The sequence below is a fragment of the Palaemon carinicauda genome, chromosome 3, assembly GCF_036898095.1.
Source record: "Palaemon carinicauda isolate YSFRI2023 chromosome 3, ASM3689809v2, whole genome shotgun sequence".
Taxonomy (NCBI): Eukaryota; Metazoa; Arthropoda; class Malacostraca; order Decapoda; family Palaemonidae; genus Palaemon; species Palaemon carinicauda.
The window spans coordinates 133,835,485-133,852,340 of NC_090727.1; the positions used below are offsets into that span (position 1 = coordinate 133,835,485).

The 16,856-nt window shown below is 34.1% G+C and overlaps 1 protein-coding gene across 7 annotated transcripts in view; it reads right to left on the minus strand.

Moving 5' to 3' along the window:
* LOC137638547 (protein draper-like) overlaps positions 1-8,649 on the minus strand; it is a 56,545-nt gene extending 47,896 nt beyond the window's left edge. For 3 of the 7 annotated variants that reach the window (XM_068370690.1, XM_068370688.1, XM_068370687.1), the window contains exons 1-4: positions 8,446-8,648; positions 7,747-7,873; positions 3,043-3,211; positions 1,793-1,873 (exon numbers count right to left, since the gene is read on the minus strand). In XM_068370690.1, the coding sequence (XP_068226791.1) occupies positions 1,793-1,873; positions 3,043-3,211; positions 7,747-7,873; positions 8,446-8,555 (487 nt within the window). In that variant the 5' untranslated portion in view covers positions 8,556-8,648. Of the gene's footprint in view, positions 1-1,792; positions 1,874-3,042; positions 3,212-6,734; positions 6,787-7,746; positions 7,874-8,445 lie in introns of those variants that run through there. The other 4 variants (XR_011044154.1, XM_068370686.1, XM_068370689.1 and 1 more) reach the window with 3 other exon arrangements.
* Between the last annotated feature and the right edge of the window lie 8,207 nt (positions 8,650-16,856).

The window sequence follows — 16,856 nt, forward strand, 5'->3', positions numbered from 1 at the left end:
TCTCTTAATTTTACGCACAAATGCTAGACTTACCATATGCAAAATATGTTCAACTTATATAATAGTGGTTAAAATTTTATCTTAAAGCATCAACACTGAGAATTACATATACGAAGGCGAGCATTGTACAGTATCTCCAACTGGCCATCACATGTACTTTGAAAAGCAAGATTTCAAAAGGGTTAAATGCAAGAAAACAAAAACAACTGGAATTTTGTGAAAAGGTATAAAGCGTAGCTACATTCGTCAATAAAATAAAATAAAAACACATTTCGTTCACAGAGCACCTTCAAGACAAAGCAACACTTTTTATTTCCTCTTCTTACCAGAGCCCAAAGTCCCTCGCATCCACAACCAAAAGGTTAGTTTTATTTACTTATAGCTACTATTAATTGGCAGTTGTTAAAAACACAAAGTCACAAGTGAAACCCAGCGGGACTGTGGACACGAGGCGGCTTATGTACCTCTCCAAGAACCCTAAAAACCACATCCACCAGCACCAAAACTCTATAACCGCTAGCACCAATTCTGACCACCTCCACCCACCATTTGGAATTCAAAACAAGTCTGTGACAACTTGGGAAGCTACCTTCACCAGGGGGACAATACTGATCTTTGCATTTTGGATTCTTCTCGATAATGAAACCAGTGACTACTAATATCATTAGATATTGGAAAATCAAAAGCAGTAAAAAGCTTCAGTAATATCATAATTCAAATAGAACTTTCGAAGGGTCTTGAGGCAATGCTGCTACTGACGAATGACTGATACCAGTAGTCTTGGCTCATTTGGTACTGTATTTGATTTCAAGTAATGAAACGTAATTGTCATATCAAAATTGCTTTCTATTTAATTTATTTCTTCTCACTCGTCCCTCAATCTTTAAAACCATACGGTAATCTAGCTAAGCTTTAATGTTTCCTTAGAATAAGACTCGTACTTTAAGCACTAGTTAGAATACAATATATCTTTCAAGAATTCTGTAACTATCAAAATCTAGATTTCATACCTCGCATTTCAACGAGTGGTGTCTTCATTTCCACCGTAATCAAAAGTTTCCTTTAAAGCACGCAAAATTAACTCTAAACAAAAATATTAAAGACTGCCTTTACTTTCATCTATAAAACCTTAACTGGACTAGCCCCACTCTGCTCGACAGACTTTAAATAGTACTTTTAACGAATACATCACCTTTAATATTACACGAATATTCTGACCTAAAGTCTAACTACTTTCTCGTTTGCTTCAGTATGATTCCTAAGACAGTACTCCCCCAGAAAAATTAAATGTATTTCAAAGTTCAGGCAGTGTCCAATGAAATGTGTTAGCTACTGGCCAATACGATACATACGGTACTTGCTTAAACTAGTTTTAGTGAGTATTCTATTATTTACAATCCATTAAAGAAAGGATACTAAAGTGATTCGATTGTTGTTACTTCATGCAAACAAAATTGCTGGCTTACTTTGGTTAATTTGCCACAACTCAAAATCTAGTTAAACAGTTATTTTTTGCAATTCAACATGAAGGACAAGTATTAGTTACAACTAAGCGCTCGTATACCGCCATCTCACTTTCTCTTCGTAGTTTCCAGGGTTTAAGGGAGCTTAAACATTGACAGAAGCTAACTTGATAACTAAACACCTAACCTAAAGTATGCTTATATGGATAGAACTACAACGAATTTATAAGTTTCTTGAAATCAAATTTTGTACAGCCAAATATCGAACTGTGCAAATGGAACATAACAAGAGACAGGTGGGTGGTGGAAGAATGCCAGGTGCTACTCACAAACGTAGCATAGTGGACCAGAGCACGGGGTCAGAGCATTGTGAACTGAGCTGTTGTCAATACGTAACTCCAGCACGGTGCCTATTCGGTAGCAGACAAGAGCCAGTGTCATTAATAACAGGCTGTGATAACATGTTGAATTTAGAAAAAAAAAAAAAAAAGGAAATAAAAGCATATTGAAGGACTGAGAACATCAATAAGGTTATTTCTGTATTCACTGTATTCTGGGGATTGTTATCTTATTTCTTATGGGGGGGGGAGGTTGTGGGCTTAAGAGGCCCCTTAAAGTACCTTTAAAAAGTGAGCTTGTTATGCACTTCTAGATCCCGGTAATACTGGTTAAAAATATGTAACATTAAGAAAGAGTTCAATGTTCCTCTTCAATGGAATCCTGAACTTCCCTTTGGATGTGAAAATGTTCTTCCTTTATTCAGGACCACAAAAACAGTAAGTTAATCTTAAGGCATATAATGCTAACTTGTGCAATACATGCTTTTGCATTAAAAATCATACCATAATTATAATATTAAGAGCAAATGAGTTTTTATAGAATTAATAAAAAGCTCTTATCACTTCAGTGCATTATATAAAAGATAATTCATAAGCATTTCTTAATGAAAATTGTTTCTGAATTAACAAGAGAATCATTAACAATCAAATTCTATTTCTTTAAGAACAATCAATGAAACCTTGGACACCTTTAGTGTTTCATAAAGTAATAGGGTTAAATAATTAATAACATTTGAAAAATTACATGAATTATTTAAAATTGCAAAATTATAGAAATCCCGACATTAAAGTAACATAAAATTTACAGTACAGTTACCATAAACCAAAATATTTCCAGGATTGTAATAAAAAGTATCAGTGCCTGTATAAAATGTTCATTTTATTTTCAACTGTTAAAGTCATGACTTCAGTTATTTAAAGCTGAAATTATGACCAAAGGCAATCAAATGCCAAGAATAATGTTAATGTAAATATTGCATAGTGCAAGGGATGTAATGTACACTGTTCAAACTGTTTCAACTTTTTTTGTAATAAAAGCATATTCATATTGAGAGAGAGAGAGAGAGAGAGAGAGAGAGAGAGAGAGAGAGAGAGAGAGAGAGAGAGAGAGAGAGATATTTATCTTTAAAACCCACGATTACACAATAATTACACACTAACTCTCTCTTTCTCTTTCCTTACCCAATGGAAATAGCCTATGAGATTATTCGCAACAGAGAAAAAAAACTTCTTATACTTACTTATATTACAGCTCGGACCAGAATATCCAGCCTCGCAGCGGCACTCATCTGGCTTTACGCAGACCCCATGAATGCAATCTTGAGAGCATATTGGTATGCATCGGTCTTCGGCAGGGACACGTGTATAGCCCGAGCAGCACACGTCTACCGTCCGCGTTTTCGTTTGGCTCTGAAATGCAAGATTATGTAGTTACCTGTCCACTGCATATACATGACAAGACTGACGGACTTGCATTCATACCCCTAGGAAACTTGCATTACAGAATGTAGGTACAGGTTACTATATTAACCACCTTAACCCTTTTACCCCCAAAGGACGTACTGGTACGTTTCACAAAAGCCATCCTTTTACCCCCATGGACGTACCGGTACGTCTCTTGCAAAAAAATGCTATAAATTTTGTTTTTTTCATATTTTTGATAATTTTTTTTAAAAATTCAGGCATTTTCCAAGAGAATGAGACCAACCTGACCTCTCTATGACAAAAATTAAGGCTGTTAGAGGAATTTAAAAAAAAATATACTGCAAAATGTACTGGGAAAATAATAACCCCCTGGGGGTTAAGGGTTGGAAATTTCCAAAGAGGCTGGGGGTAAAAGGGTTAAAATGACCTTAGACTTGAGCCACTTTATTACCATCATGAACTTTCAAAAAAGATTGTGGAATCGTCGCATGATCATGGTCTCAACGTAGAACCTTGTATTATCTACAGTCCCTTAGGCAAAGTGCATGTGGTAAAGCCCAAGATGCATCAATTGATTTTCAATGATTGGTAAAAATGAAAAATGATCAACACTTTGCCTCCATTAACTATCACTCAAGATAGTTTTTGAAAAAATTAAAGTATGGCTTTATGAGTTTTGAGCCAAGATGCACCTCCGGAGGTTTCAATTGTGGACACCCCAAAGATTGTAAAACAAGTCTTTCTTATTATGATAATATGGATCTGACAATTAAAATGGAAAATGCCAAAGGATTCTTTAAATGTGTCTACTTGAGAAGTAAGTATAGCAACTTTTTCAGATAAAGGATACTTTCATTCATTAACGTTAGATCTACTATTCTTGAAATCATGTCGGCAGGCTATTCAAGTTTCAAACTCCTATCACTTCAGATATTGGCATCGGACCAATTAAAAAACATTCTTTGCTCCCTCATTAATCCTCATAACATTTGTTACTTTGTAAAATCCTATTAATCTCATTTGTGTAACACCAATTTGATTTGGAATATCCATAACCTTTCATTCTCTATTTTTTTTTTTAAATTATAAAAATTCATCACTATAACCACCATAATCATCATTCAAAAGTTTTCTCTTCACACCAGTTCTCGCTATCATTACAGTTTATAGAAATGTGTTGGAGTCAGGAAGGCCATTCATTCATGTGGTAATACATAGTAAATGTTCTCTTCATTCCCCTGGGTTCTGTACCAACCATGTGTCACACGATCGTACATAATTCATTTTGTATATATTATGCTTGTATCTTCGCTCTTCCCTCGCACTAAAAAGACCCAGAATAAACATGTCTACGTTTCCCCTATGTAACATTGTCTGTCTTTCGAACATGAAATTTCCTGTTGTCTTGAAGTTTCGTATACAAAGGAGAGAGTTCTATAATAAATTAACTCAGTTGCTTGCATACTGCCTTTGAGTTCACAACCTTCTCTCGGCTCGTCACAGTTCCGTGATCTATCTTCCTTAGAAAACATCAGGGTTATAAGCCTTCACATATCAAAATCTTTCCCGAGCCTTCCCATAAGTATTTTTTTCATCTTGACAATCTGCCACTTTCATATTGACTGCTCATCTGACCAACTGTGGTAGCCAATTGGGAATGTCCCTGCCTTGCAATATGTTGGACGGGAGTTTGAGACCCATTCAAACTCTCTAGTTTCCAACAAAGACAGTAAAAGAAAGACCGCAAAGCCCACCTATAAAAACCTTGTGCCTGTATACTACCTGATCAGTGCCACCTATTGCTAATGCACCCAACTAATTTTATAACTTAAGAAATGTTACAGAGTTCTATATTTTGGAGGGTTCAGATGTTACTATAATAATAGACCAATAATTTGTATACTATTATTAATCTTGCAATTTTCCATATATGTGTAAAATTGTACTACTCATTAGGCTACCTACATTCTTGTTTATACCTATGTAGCTTATTGCTTGATCATTTATTTTCTCATAGGCAGAGGAACTTCTTTCTTTATATAGGACGAGGAATTAATAAAAAATTTGGCATTATTATAGAATACGGAAAAAACTTTACTAATGAAGGAATGCGGTTTTGGCGAGAAAAACTCCCATTTTCTTAAAAAATTACCTTTATTTCCATTGCAAATAAATAGTTAACAAGATATACCTCAATATATCCTACGGTAATAGGGGCCACCCGGAGGGAACTGGGGGTTTTAGGTGAGGAAAATTTACTGGTGTATCGAAAATTTACTGGCGTATCGATAAATATGGTAATACCGTACTATCATTTTCTTCTCTAAACATTATTCTCTTGGATGCATAATAAATCAATGAAAAATTACACAAAATATTAGCATCCTATTTCCCTAAAATATTCATTTTAATTCTGTTTACATCTAGGTCTGTGACTTGGGAAGGGGAGTCCAAGGGACTTGCCCCCAGCTAGGGCTGTGACCTGGGAAGGCGGTCCAGGAGGGCTTGGCCCCAGGGGTTAGGTCTGTGACCTGAGAAGGGGCTCCCGGGGGGAAACAGTTAGATCTGTGATCAGGGAACTACGTTAGGTTAGGATGGGTTCTGCGGCCTTTGGCGAACCTCAAAAGGGGTAAATAATAAATTTTTTCCTGTTTTCGCCCACCCAAAAGTCCCAGGTTCCCACCTGTGTCCGCCGGAAGGGGGGGGGGGATAATGGGAGAACAGTCTATACAACCCTAGTTGGAAAAGCAAGATGCTATAAGCCCAAGACTCCAATAGGGAAAAATAGCCCAGTGAGGAGAGGAAATAAGGAAATAAATAAATGGAAGCAAATTAATAAATAATTCTAAAAACAGTATCACCGTCCAAATAGATACAGTATGTCATACATAACATATTAACAACGTCAAAAACAGATATGTCATATATAAACTATAAAAAGTCTCATGTCAGCCTGGTCTACATAAAAAACATTTGCTACGAGTTTGAACTTTTGAAGTTCTACTGATTCAACTACCCGCTTAGGAAGCTCTTTCCACAACTGGGTATAGATGTATTTGGGTTGAAAATTAAGGTAAAATCCATTGAAGGCACAATATTTATAGTAGGAAAAGTTGTTTTACCTACAGAAAATGTAGTTCCGTGTTCTCTAGTTTTACTCAAAGTCCAATACGTACAGTATATACATTTATTATTGTTACTACACACCTGAAAATGTATATTGCCTTTAGAATACATCTAATCTTGAGACTTTACATATATTTACAAACAGCAAGTTGAGATTAGGCTGTGTATCTAATGTATATAAAACATTGCAAACACTCTCATCATTTAATATGATTCCTGTTTCTTGAGGTACGAGTTTGCGCCTACATTAGTAAAAATAAGAGCCTCTCGAAATGGTGTTAGCCTCTATTAGGCCCTGATTAAATTTACAATCTCGGATATTGATAAAATTCAAGATGTTATACAAGTTATAATGATGTATACATTTAAATTACAGCCTTACCTTAATTTGGGATCAATAAATGGGAGGAAAATGCGTTTTAGTGGTGACAATACACACACAATGGAATACTTGTTCTACAAATGGCGACAAACAGTGTTGCCAGATGGGTTAGCATAAAAATCCTCAAAACAACCCAAAAATCCCCATTTCCACAAATATATTTTCTTCTGATCGTGTAGGCTTTAATTATATAGAAATTACTCACTATGCTTTATATAGAGGGCAAGTAAGCTAACTGCAACAATATAAAGATTTACTAATTTTTGTTTCTTCTTCATAGAAATTTGTACAGAATATCTCCATTAGACACCCAAAATCCCCAAATCTAGGGATAAATCTCCATATCTGGCAACACTGGCGACAGCATTGCTTAAATCAGCGCCATCTGTTGCCAATACACCTAACTAAAGTGGCCAAATGCAAATGCTCACGAAATTCAACAAAGATTAAAAGTTTCCTTTTACTGTCTTTGGTTTCTAGTAGTGTCTGCAACCTTACCAGCAGCCAAACCATTGCCTGGCCATCCCAGGTCCTTCTTTGATGGATAAGGGGTTTACATAGTCAGTTTCTATTATATTGTCTTGTCTCTAGTCTCTGCCATTCATAGGAGACTTATAAATGTGTAAACCATCAAGACCTTTGAGCTGTCAACAAGCATATATATTCATTTATATCTTTATCATATAATTAACCAATCATTTCCAAATAATGTCGGTTAATTGAACCTCATACCGAACACAGATCCTCAAAGGAGTCATAGAAAAAAAATAATTTCCTTACTAAAATCACAGAATAATCTTAGATATACAGGAATTCATCTTCAATATGGAGTTAGGGACTTAAATCATACAACAGAGAAAAGGGGAGTCTTGAGTTATAATCAATTTTGTTAATGTAAGATTTCTGCAATTTTTATTATATTGATGAATAATATACTGATAGAAAAACAACAATTACTGAATTGTACACATACAAGTATGTATTCATACACAAACATTACATTTCAACCCACCTGTGTTTTGAATGAAGTCTTGTACGCAATCTTATATTTGGAGCACTTGGGCGGAATACTGAAGCAGTATGTATATGTTCGAACCCGGTATGCTTTAGTATACGATACGTTGACTAAACTCGTGTACCTGAAGAAAAATTAAGGAAATTAGTTTACTTTATATTATCTTGAATTTATTTAAGTTTTATTTTATCTCTCTATAATTACATATGGCACTCACATTTATTTGTTGAACGAAAAGAGGCTTCTAATTAAAAAATACCATAGCCATATTGAATATATATAATGTATATATATATATATATATATATATATATAAACACATTATATATGTATATATATACACACATATATATATATATATAGACACACACACGCACATACACACACACACACACACATATATATATATATATATATATATATGTATAAATATAGACACACATATATATATATCATATACATTATATATACATATATAATAACTACATAAAACTACAGCCGCCCCACATTAAAATTGATGAAAGAACACCTAAAATATCCCTTAGTAATTGCATACAGTGAAATACATGAGGAGTAACGCTGGCACTTCAACATTGGTTTCATTTATCTCTCTCTCTCTCTCTCTCTCTCTCTCTCTCTCTCTCTCTCTCTCTCTCTCTCTCTCTCTCTCTCTCTCTCTCTCCCAATAAGACTTACGTTTCCTGTTTACTGCAAACATCAGGACCGGTCAAAGAATAGGCGGTGTTGGTCCAGCCGACGACCACCGCCAACGCCACCACCCACACCACACCCACGCCGCCCCACATCGCGCCTGCCCGCCCACCCGCTCTTTCTCAAAAGCCTTCTTGGGGGAGGGTGGCAGCTGACGATTTCTCAAGAGAGTACCATCACACCTGAAGTGGAAGAGAAAAGTTGATTATGATATGGAGGTGAAGGTTTAAACATTGGTTATTGCAATTTAAGTTTATCAAAATCAGTAAATTATTGATAAATTATCATAGGTTATTGCAATGAAAGTTTATCAAAATTAATAAATTATTGATAAATTATCATTGGTTATTGCAATGAAATTTTATCAAGATTAACAAATTATTGATAAATTATCCTTGGTAATTGCAATGAAAGTTTATCAAAATCAATAAATTATTGATAAATTATCATTGGTTATTGCAATGAAAGTTTATCAAAATTAACAAATTATTGATAAATTATCATTGGTTATTGCAATGAAAGTTTATCAAAATCAGTAAATTATTGATAAATTATCATTGGTTATTGCAATGAAAGTTTATCAAAATCAGTAAATTATTGATAAATTATCATTGGTTATTGCAATGAAAGTTTATCAAAATCAGTAAATTATTGATAAATTATCATTGGTTATTGCAATGAAAGTTTATCAAAATTAATAAATTATTGATAAATTATCATTGGTTATTGCAATGAAAGTTTATCAAAACCAATAAAGTATTGATAAATTATTACACAATTATGTGTATGCTTAAGAATATTACATTCGTATACATGTATAAAAAATAAATCATGTACAGTATATATATATATATATATATATATATATATATATATGTATATATATATATATATATATATATAAAGGCAAAGGTTTGCATGTTTCTTATGCTAATCTTCTCAATAAAATAAAATGTCACTAGGCCTACTCATTCTTGAGCAAAAAAAAAAAAAAAATAAAAAATAAAAAAAAAATAAATAAATAAATATCCTTAACAATTTCTAAGTTTTCATCACAAAATAACATACATAAAAACTACATTGAACAAATTACAATTAACATCAATAGTCATCAAACGGATTCTGTTAAGAAAATACAAGTTAATGTAAAATAATTACCAAACGGATACTAAGAAGTAAAGTCTAAAATTATGAATCAATTTTGCAACGTGAAATAAAAAAAATCGAATTTAAAACAATCGTCAATCGAATAAAACAACTAAATTTTCCTGTTTGAAACAATTGCCAACCAAATAAAAACAGCTTGAAACAATCGCCAACCAAATGAAACAATTTGTCAAGCTTGAAACAATCGCCAACCAAATAAAATATATATCAGTTTGAAACAACTGCCAACCAAATAAAAAAAAAGTTTTAAACAATTGCCAACCAAATAATAAAAAAAAACAGCTTTAAACAATCGCCAACCAAATAAAATAATATATGTTTGAAACAACTGCCAACCAAATAAAATAAAAGCTTTAAACAATTGCCAACCAAATAAAAAAAAACAGCTTGAAACAATTGCCAACCAAATAAAATAATCTATCAGTTTGAAACAACTGCCAACCAAATGAAAAAAACAGCTTTAAACAATCGTCAACCAAATAAAAAAAAAAATCTTGAAATAATCGTCAACCAAATAAAAAAGCCAGTAAATCGCCAACCAAATAAAAATCTTTCAGTTTGAAGCAACTACCAACCAAATAAAAAACAGCTTTAAACAATTGACACCCAAATAAAAAAAAACAGCTTGAAACAATCGCCAACCAAATAAACAATTTATCAGTTAGAAACAATTGCCAACCAAATAAAAAACAGCTTTAAACAATTGCCACCCAAATAAAAAAAAAAACTTTAAACAATTTCCAATTAAATAAAAAAAACAGCTTTAAACAATTGCCAACCAAAAAAAAGCTTTCAACAATTTTCAATTAATTAAAAAAAAACTTTAAACAATTGCCAACCAAATAAATAAAAAACAGCTTGAAACACTCAACAACCAAATAAAAACAGCTTGAAACAACTGCCAATCAAATAAAAAAAAAGCTTCAAACAATTTCCAACTAAATAAAAAAAAGCTATAAACAATAGCCAACCAAATAAAAAAATGCGTGAAACAATCAATAACCAAATAAAAACAGCTTGAAACAATCGCCAACCAAATAAACAATTTATCAGTTTGTAAAAACTGCCAACCAAATAAAAACCAGCTTTAAACAATTGCCAACCAAATAAAAAACAGCTTTAAACAATTTCCAATTGAATAAAAAAAGGCTTTAAACAACTGCCAACCAAATAAAAAAAGCTTAAAACAATCGCCAACCAAATAAACAATTTATCAGTTTGTAAAAACTGCCAACCAAATAAAAACCAGCTTTAAACAATTGCCAACCGATTAAAAAAATACAGCTTTAAACAATTTCCAATTAAATAAAAAAAAAGCTTTAAGCCAACCAAATAACAAAAACACAGCTTGAAACAATCGCCAACCGAATAAACAATTTATCAGTTTGTAAGAACTGCCAACCAAATAAAAACCAGCTTTAAACAATTGCCAACCAAATAAAAAAAAGAGCTTGAAACAATTTCCAATTAAATAAAAAAAAAGCTATAAACAATAGCCAACCAAATAAAAAAATGCGTGAAACAATCAACAACCAAATAAAAACAGCTTGAAACAATCGCCAACCAATCACATGATAACAGCAGCTACAGAAGGCAGCAGCAGAGGGACTCTCCGCTCTCCGACCAGCTCTGTCCTATGAGATTTGATTAGCGAAGAGCAGATGGGAGGGGGGTTGGAGTGGGGAGGGTCCTGATGGTGATAGGAGAGGGAGGGAGAAGGGAGAATTGGTTCCCATGGGACGAGGAATTTGTGAGAGAGAGAGAGAGAGAGAGGAGAGAGAGAGAGAGAGAGTCAAAGTCAAAAACCTTTATTTCATTATAAAATGGTTATTCTGTTACATAATATAAATTATTTACATAAAATTCACAATAATTGGATTGTAAAAATCTAGGATATATATACATTCAAGTAAAATTTAAAAAAATATTGCTTAAGTTTCTTTTTGAATAAATCAGAACTAATATTTGTACATTTTCTTATTTCCAGAGGTAGTTTGTTCCAGAGAGAGAGAGAGAGAGAGAGAGAGAGAGAGAGAGAGAGAGAGAGAGGTAAATGATTTTATAAAATTCAAGCAGATGTACCTTTTGCTAGTCTGATAAACTACAAAAGACTAATCTAAATATCCTGGACCAGGGTTCGATTCCCGTCCGGTCAGATGCTTTTGTCTTTGAGTGGTTTCGCCTTGGGACTCTGATCCCGAGGTCAATAATAGAATCCAGACATTAATGTATTAAAATATATGGCTTATTTGAATATGAAAAAACACACGTCTAAATGTGCAAAATATATCATTAATCGAATGTCAAGTACAAACCTACCAATTAGCTACGAAGGTGAAGGTAGATTGACTTCTATTCCTAGTACAAAAAACCGGAATTCGACAGGTATATGTACAGAAGAATTCCCATTGACTTCTATCTTTCTTCGTGGCTAAATGGTACTGTCACTGTCATACAAGCATCCTGGACCGGGGTTCGATTCCCGGCCGGTCAGATGCTATAGTACAAACATACCAATTAGCTATGATGGTGAAGATAGGTTGATTTCAATTTCAAGTACAAAAACCTGAATTCGACAGGTATAAGTACAGAAGAATTGTCATCTTCGTGGCTAAATGGTGCTGTCACTGCCATACAAGTATCCTGGACCAGGGTTCGATTCCCGGCTGGTCAGATGCTATTGCCTTTGAGTGGTTGCGTCTTGGGGCTCTGATCCCGAGGCCGAATCCAGACATTAATGTATTAAAATATGGCTTATTTGAATATATATATATATATATATATATATATGAGAGAGAGAGAGAGAGAGAGAGAGAGAGAGAGAGAGAGAGAATTCGTTACTGTAAAAGGAAGTCGTCAGGACCCTGAAAATGTTAGATATCATCATTCGTAGATGAGGGTTGTGACTCTCTCTCTCTCTCTCTCTCTCTCTCTCTCTCTCTCTCTTATCCCACGGTCATCACATGCCATCAAAGTCAATAAACTGCTCACTGACGAGCTAAGAATTCTGCTACATGTACTTGAAAATCTTTCTTGGGTTGATTCATTTACGTTTTTTATGGTAGAAAATGTCAATTTAAAGTTAGTTGTATTTCAAGCAATATTGTCTATAAAAAGGGCCGCCTATACACAAAATAAACTAATATTTTATAGATGGATAAGAACAACTTATATCCCCAATTGCGTCAGCTTATTATTATTATTATTATTATTATTATTATTATTATAATTATAATAATTATAATAAATTATAATTATAATTATAATTATTATCATCATCATCATTATTATTAAGTTACAACCCTAATTGGAAAAGCAAAATGCTATATACCCTATTCCCCAACAGGAAAAAATAGCCCAGTGAGGAAAGGAAACAAGGAAAAATAAAATATTTCAAGAACATTAACATTAAAAAAATCCTATATAAACTATAAAAACTTCCAACAAACCAAGAGGGAGAGAAATTAAATAGAATAGTGTGCCTGAGTGTACCCTTAAGCAAGAGAACTCTAACCCAAGACAGTGGAAGACCATGGTACAGAGGTTATGGCACTACCTAAAACTATAGAACAATAGTTTGATTTTTGGAGTGTTGATACTTATTGGTACAGCCAAGCATTATGGCTTCATCACCCATCTCGAAAAAGGGGATATCATGAACTCGGTACCCGTAAGACAAAAATAAATCGGATATACTGTATTACCTTTTCATGACGGAAGCTTGACATTTCCATCTGCTTTTATCTTTTCTGCAGTTAGTATTTTGCAGGTTGTTACAGCCAATGTGTTTGGCGGTGTTGATCATGGATTACAGACTTAATAAGGCCGCACGGTTCATACTCTCTCTCTCTCTCTCTCTCTCTCTCTCTCTCTCTCTCTCTCTTATACGGTAGTAGAATTGTAGAATTCTATTCTAACGTAATGCATGATTAGAATAAGTCGTGTTACTATCCAAAAAGTTCCAGATTATGTGATAAGAATAAGTCTCTCTCTCTCTCTCTCTCTCTCTCTCTCTCTCTCTCTCTCTTATACGGTAGTAGAATTGTAGAATTCTATCCTAACGTAATGCATAATTAGAATAAGTCGTGTACTAATAAAAAAGCTCCATATTATGTGATAAGAATAAGTCTCTCTCTCTCTCTCTCTCTCTCTCTCTCTCTCTCTTTCTCACTCACTCTCTCTCTCTCTCTCTCTCTCTCTCTCTCTCTCTCTTATACGGTAGTAGAATTGTAGAATTCTATTCTAACGTAATGCATGATTAGAATAAGTCGTGTTACTATCCAAAAAGTTCCAGATTATGTGATAAGAATAAGTCTCTCTCTCTCTCTCTCTCTCTCTCTCTCTCTCTCTTATACGGTAGTAGAATTGTAGAATTCTATTCTAACGTAATGCATGATTAGAATAAGTCGTGTTACTATCCAAAAAGTTCCAGATTATGTGATAAGAATAAGTCTCTCTCTCTCTCTCTCTCTCTCTCTCTCTCTCTCTCTCTTATACGGTAGTAGAATTGTAGAATTCTATTCTAACGTAATGCATGATTAGAATAAGTCGTGTTACTATCCAAAAAGTTCCAGATTATGTGATAAGAATAAGTCTCTCTCTCTCTCTCTCTCTCTCTCTCTCTCTCTCTCTCTCTCTTATACGGTAGTAGAATTGTAGAATTCTATTCTAACGTAATGCATGATTAGAATAAGTCGTGTTACTATCCAAAAAGTTCCAGATTATGTGATAGGAATAAGTCTCTCTCTCTCTCTCTCTCTCTCTCTCTCTCTCTCTCTCTCTCGATTATACGGTAGTAGAATTGTAGAATTCTATTCTAACGTAATGCATGATTAGAATAAGTCGTGTTACTATCCAAAAAGTTCCAGATTATGTGATAAGAATAAGTCTCTCTCTCTCTCTCTCTCTCTCTCTCTCTCTCTCTCTCTCTTATACGGTAGTAGAATTGTAGAATTCTATTCTAACGTAATGCATGATTAGAATAAGTCGTGTTACTATCCAAAAAGTTCCAGATTATGTGATAGGAATAAGTCTCTCTCTCTCTCTCTCTCTCTCTCTCTCTCTCTCTCTCTGCATACCTAAGATGCATCCCAGACCATCCAAGACTGGAAGATGCATTAGCAACTCTCTGGTGGATATACGAGGTGCCTCACACTGAGGGACCTGGGGGAACCCAAACATAAAATAAGGCAAGGAAATAAGTCTCTCTCTCTCTCTCTCTCTCTCTCTCTCTCTCATAACGGACAAGGCTGACAACTTGAGTAACCTACTGTATGTCACTCGAACCAGTACACACCTAAGTTAACCAAAGTGGCGAATTAGGTACATTGTTTTTAATTAACCACAGTGGTTCGAAGCCACGAGAGAGAGAGAGAGAGAGAGAGAGAGAGAGAGAGAGAGAGATTCAGAGGAAGCTGAGTACGATAGGCAAAACCCTTCTTGGAAAGAAAGGTTTCAAACTACACTCGAGAGAAGACAGATGTAGTATCCCTACCAGAAAGCAGCAATAGTAATCCTAAGAATATTAATAAACGCAAACTTACAGTGAAAGTATTTGACGATAAAGGTAGTATTATTATATTAGCTTAGTAGTAGAAGCCATAACAAAATTTGTATACAACGGGGAATGCATGGAACTATATTCTTGGAGATGAAGATGGGAGGTGGTGATATACGTGAGGACAAAAATAACCACAAAATTTCAAAAATGAAAAAAAATTATATATATATACTATATATATATATATATATATATATAAACTCTTGAGTTGCGATACCTTAATGTGGTGAAAGGGTTCGAGTATCGCCATGATCAGCAAAGCTGTACTAGTCAGGGCCACCCATCCGCATTGGCCAGCGAGGTGACGAAAACTGGTCAAACCCGAGAAATGACTAAGGACATGTCTGAGCCCTTTGTCCTGCAGTGGACTAGAAACGGTTGTATTTGATGTTGTATGTTTTTGTCTTCGAAATATGTCATACATAGACCAGTACACTGATACTTATGTATCCATGTAACACTATTTTTCCTTAAATGGTTTACAATTCAGTATCTTCTTTTACTTGCACCTCGAAAGGCAGTATGAACATCCTAGTAGAACGCCCAAACACGAGGATATTCATGAGGAAAACCAAGCAGGACCACAGATCCTTCTGATATCCTTTCAAATTAGACGAAATTGAGGTCCCCTTAGTTTTCAACACAAGGATGATTTAACCAGGGTCACACCGTACACTTGTATGTATGTATGTATGTATGAATACACGCATGTATGTATGTAGGTATTATCATTATAATTATTATCAATACATACTAAGCTACAACCATAGTTGAAAAAGCAGGATGTTCTAAGCTCAAGGGCTCCAACAGGAAAAAATAGCCAAGTGAGGAAAGGAAATAAGGAAATATCTAATATTATTATTATTGTTATTATTATTATTATTATCAAAAGCTAAGCTACAACCATAGTTGAAAAAGCAGGATGTTCTAAGCTCAAGGGCTCCAACAGGAAAAAATAGCCAAGTGAGGAAAGGAAATAAGGAAATATCTAATATTATTATTATTATTATTATTATTATTATTATTATTAAAAGCTAAGCTACAACCCTGGATAGAAAAGCAGGATGCTATAAGCTCAAGGGCTCCAACAGGAAAAAATAGCCAAGTGAGGAAAGGAAATAAGGAAATATCTATTATTATTATTATTATTATTATTATTATTATTATCATTATTATTATTATTAAAAGCTAAGCTACAACCCTGGATAGAAAAGCAGGATGCTATAAGCTCAAGGGCTCCAACAGGAAAAAATAGCCCAGTGAGGAAAGGACATTAGGAAATATTATTAATGAAAGCTAAGCTACAACCCTAGTTAGAAAAGCAGGATGCTATAAGCCCAAGGGCTCCAACAGGGAAAAAAATAGCCCAGTGAGGAAAGGAATTAGGAAATATTATTAATGCAAGCTAAGCTACAACCCTAGTTAGAAAAGCAGGATGCTATAATCCCAAGGGCTCCAACAGGGAAAAATAGCCCAGTGAGAAAAGGAATCAAGGAAATAAACTACAAGAGAAGTAATGCAAAATTAAAATAAAATATTTTAAAAACATTAACACTAGATCTTTTCCTATCAGTGTAATGACTGCTTGAATTTCTCTAAGACTTACAAACAATCTCGATAAAAAAAAAAAAAACACCTGCTGTATTTGCACGTGTTACAAATTTTGTAA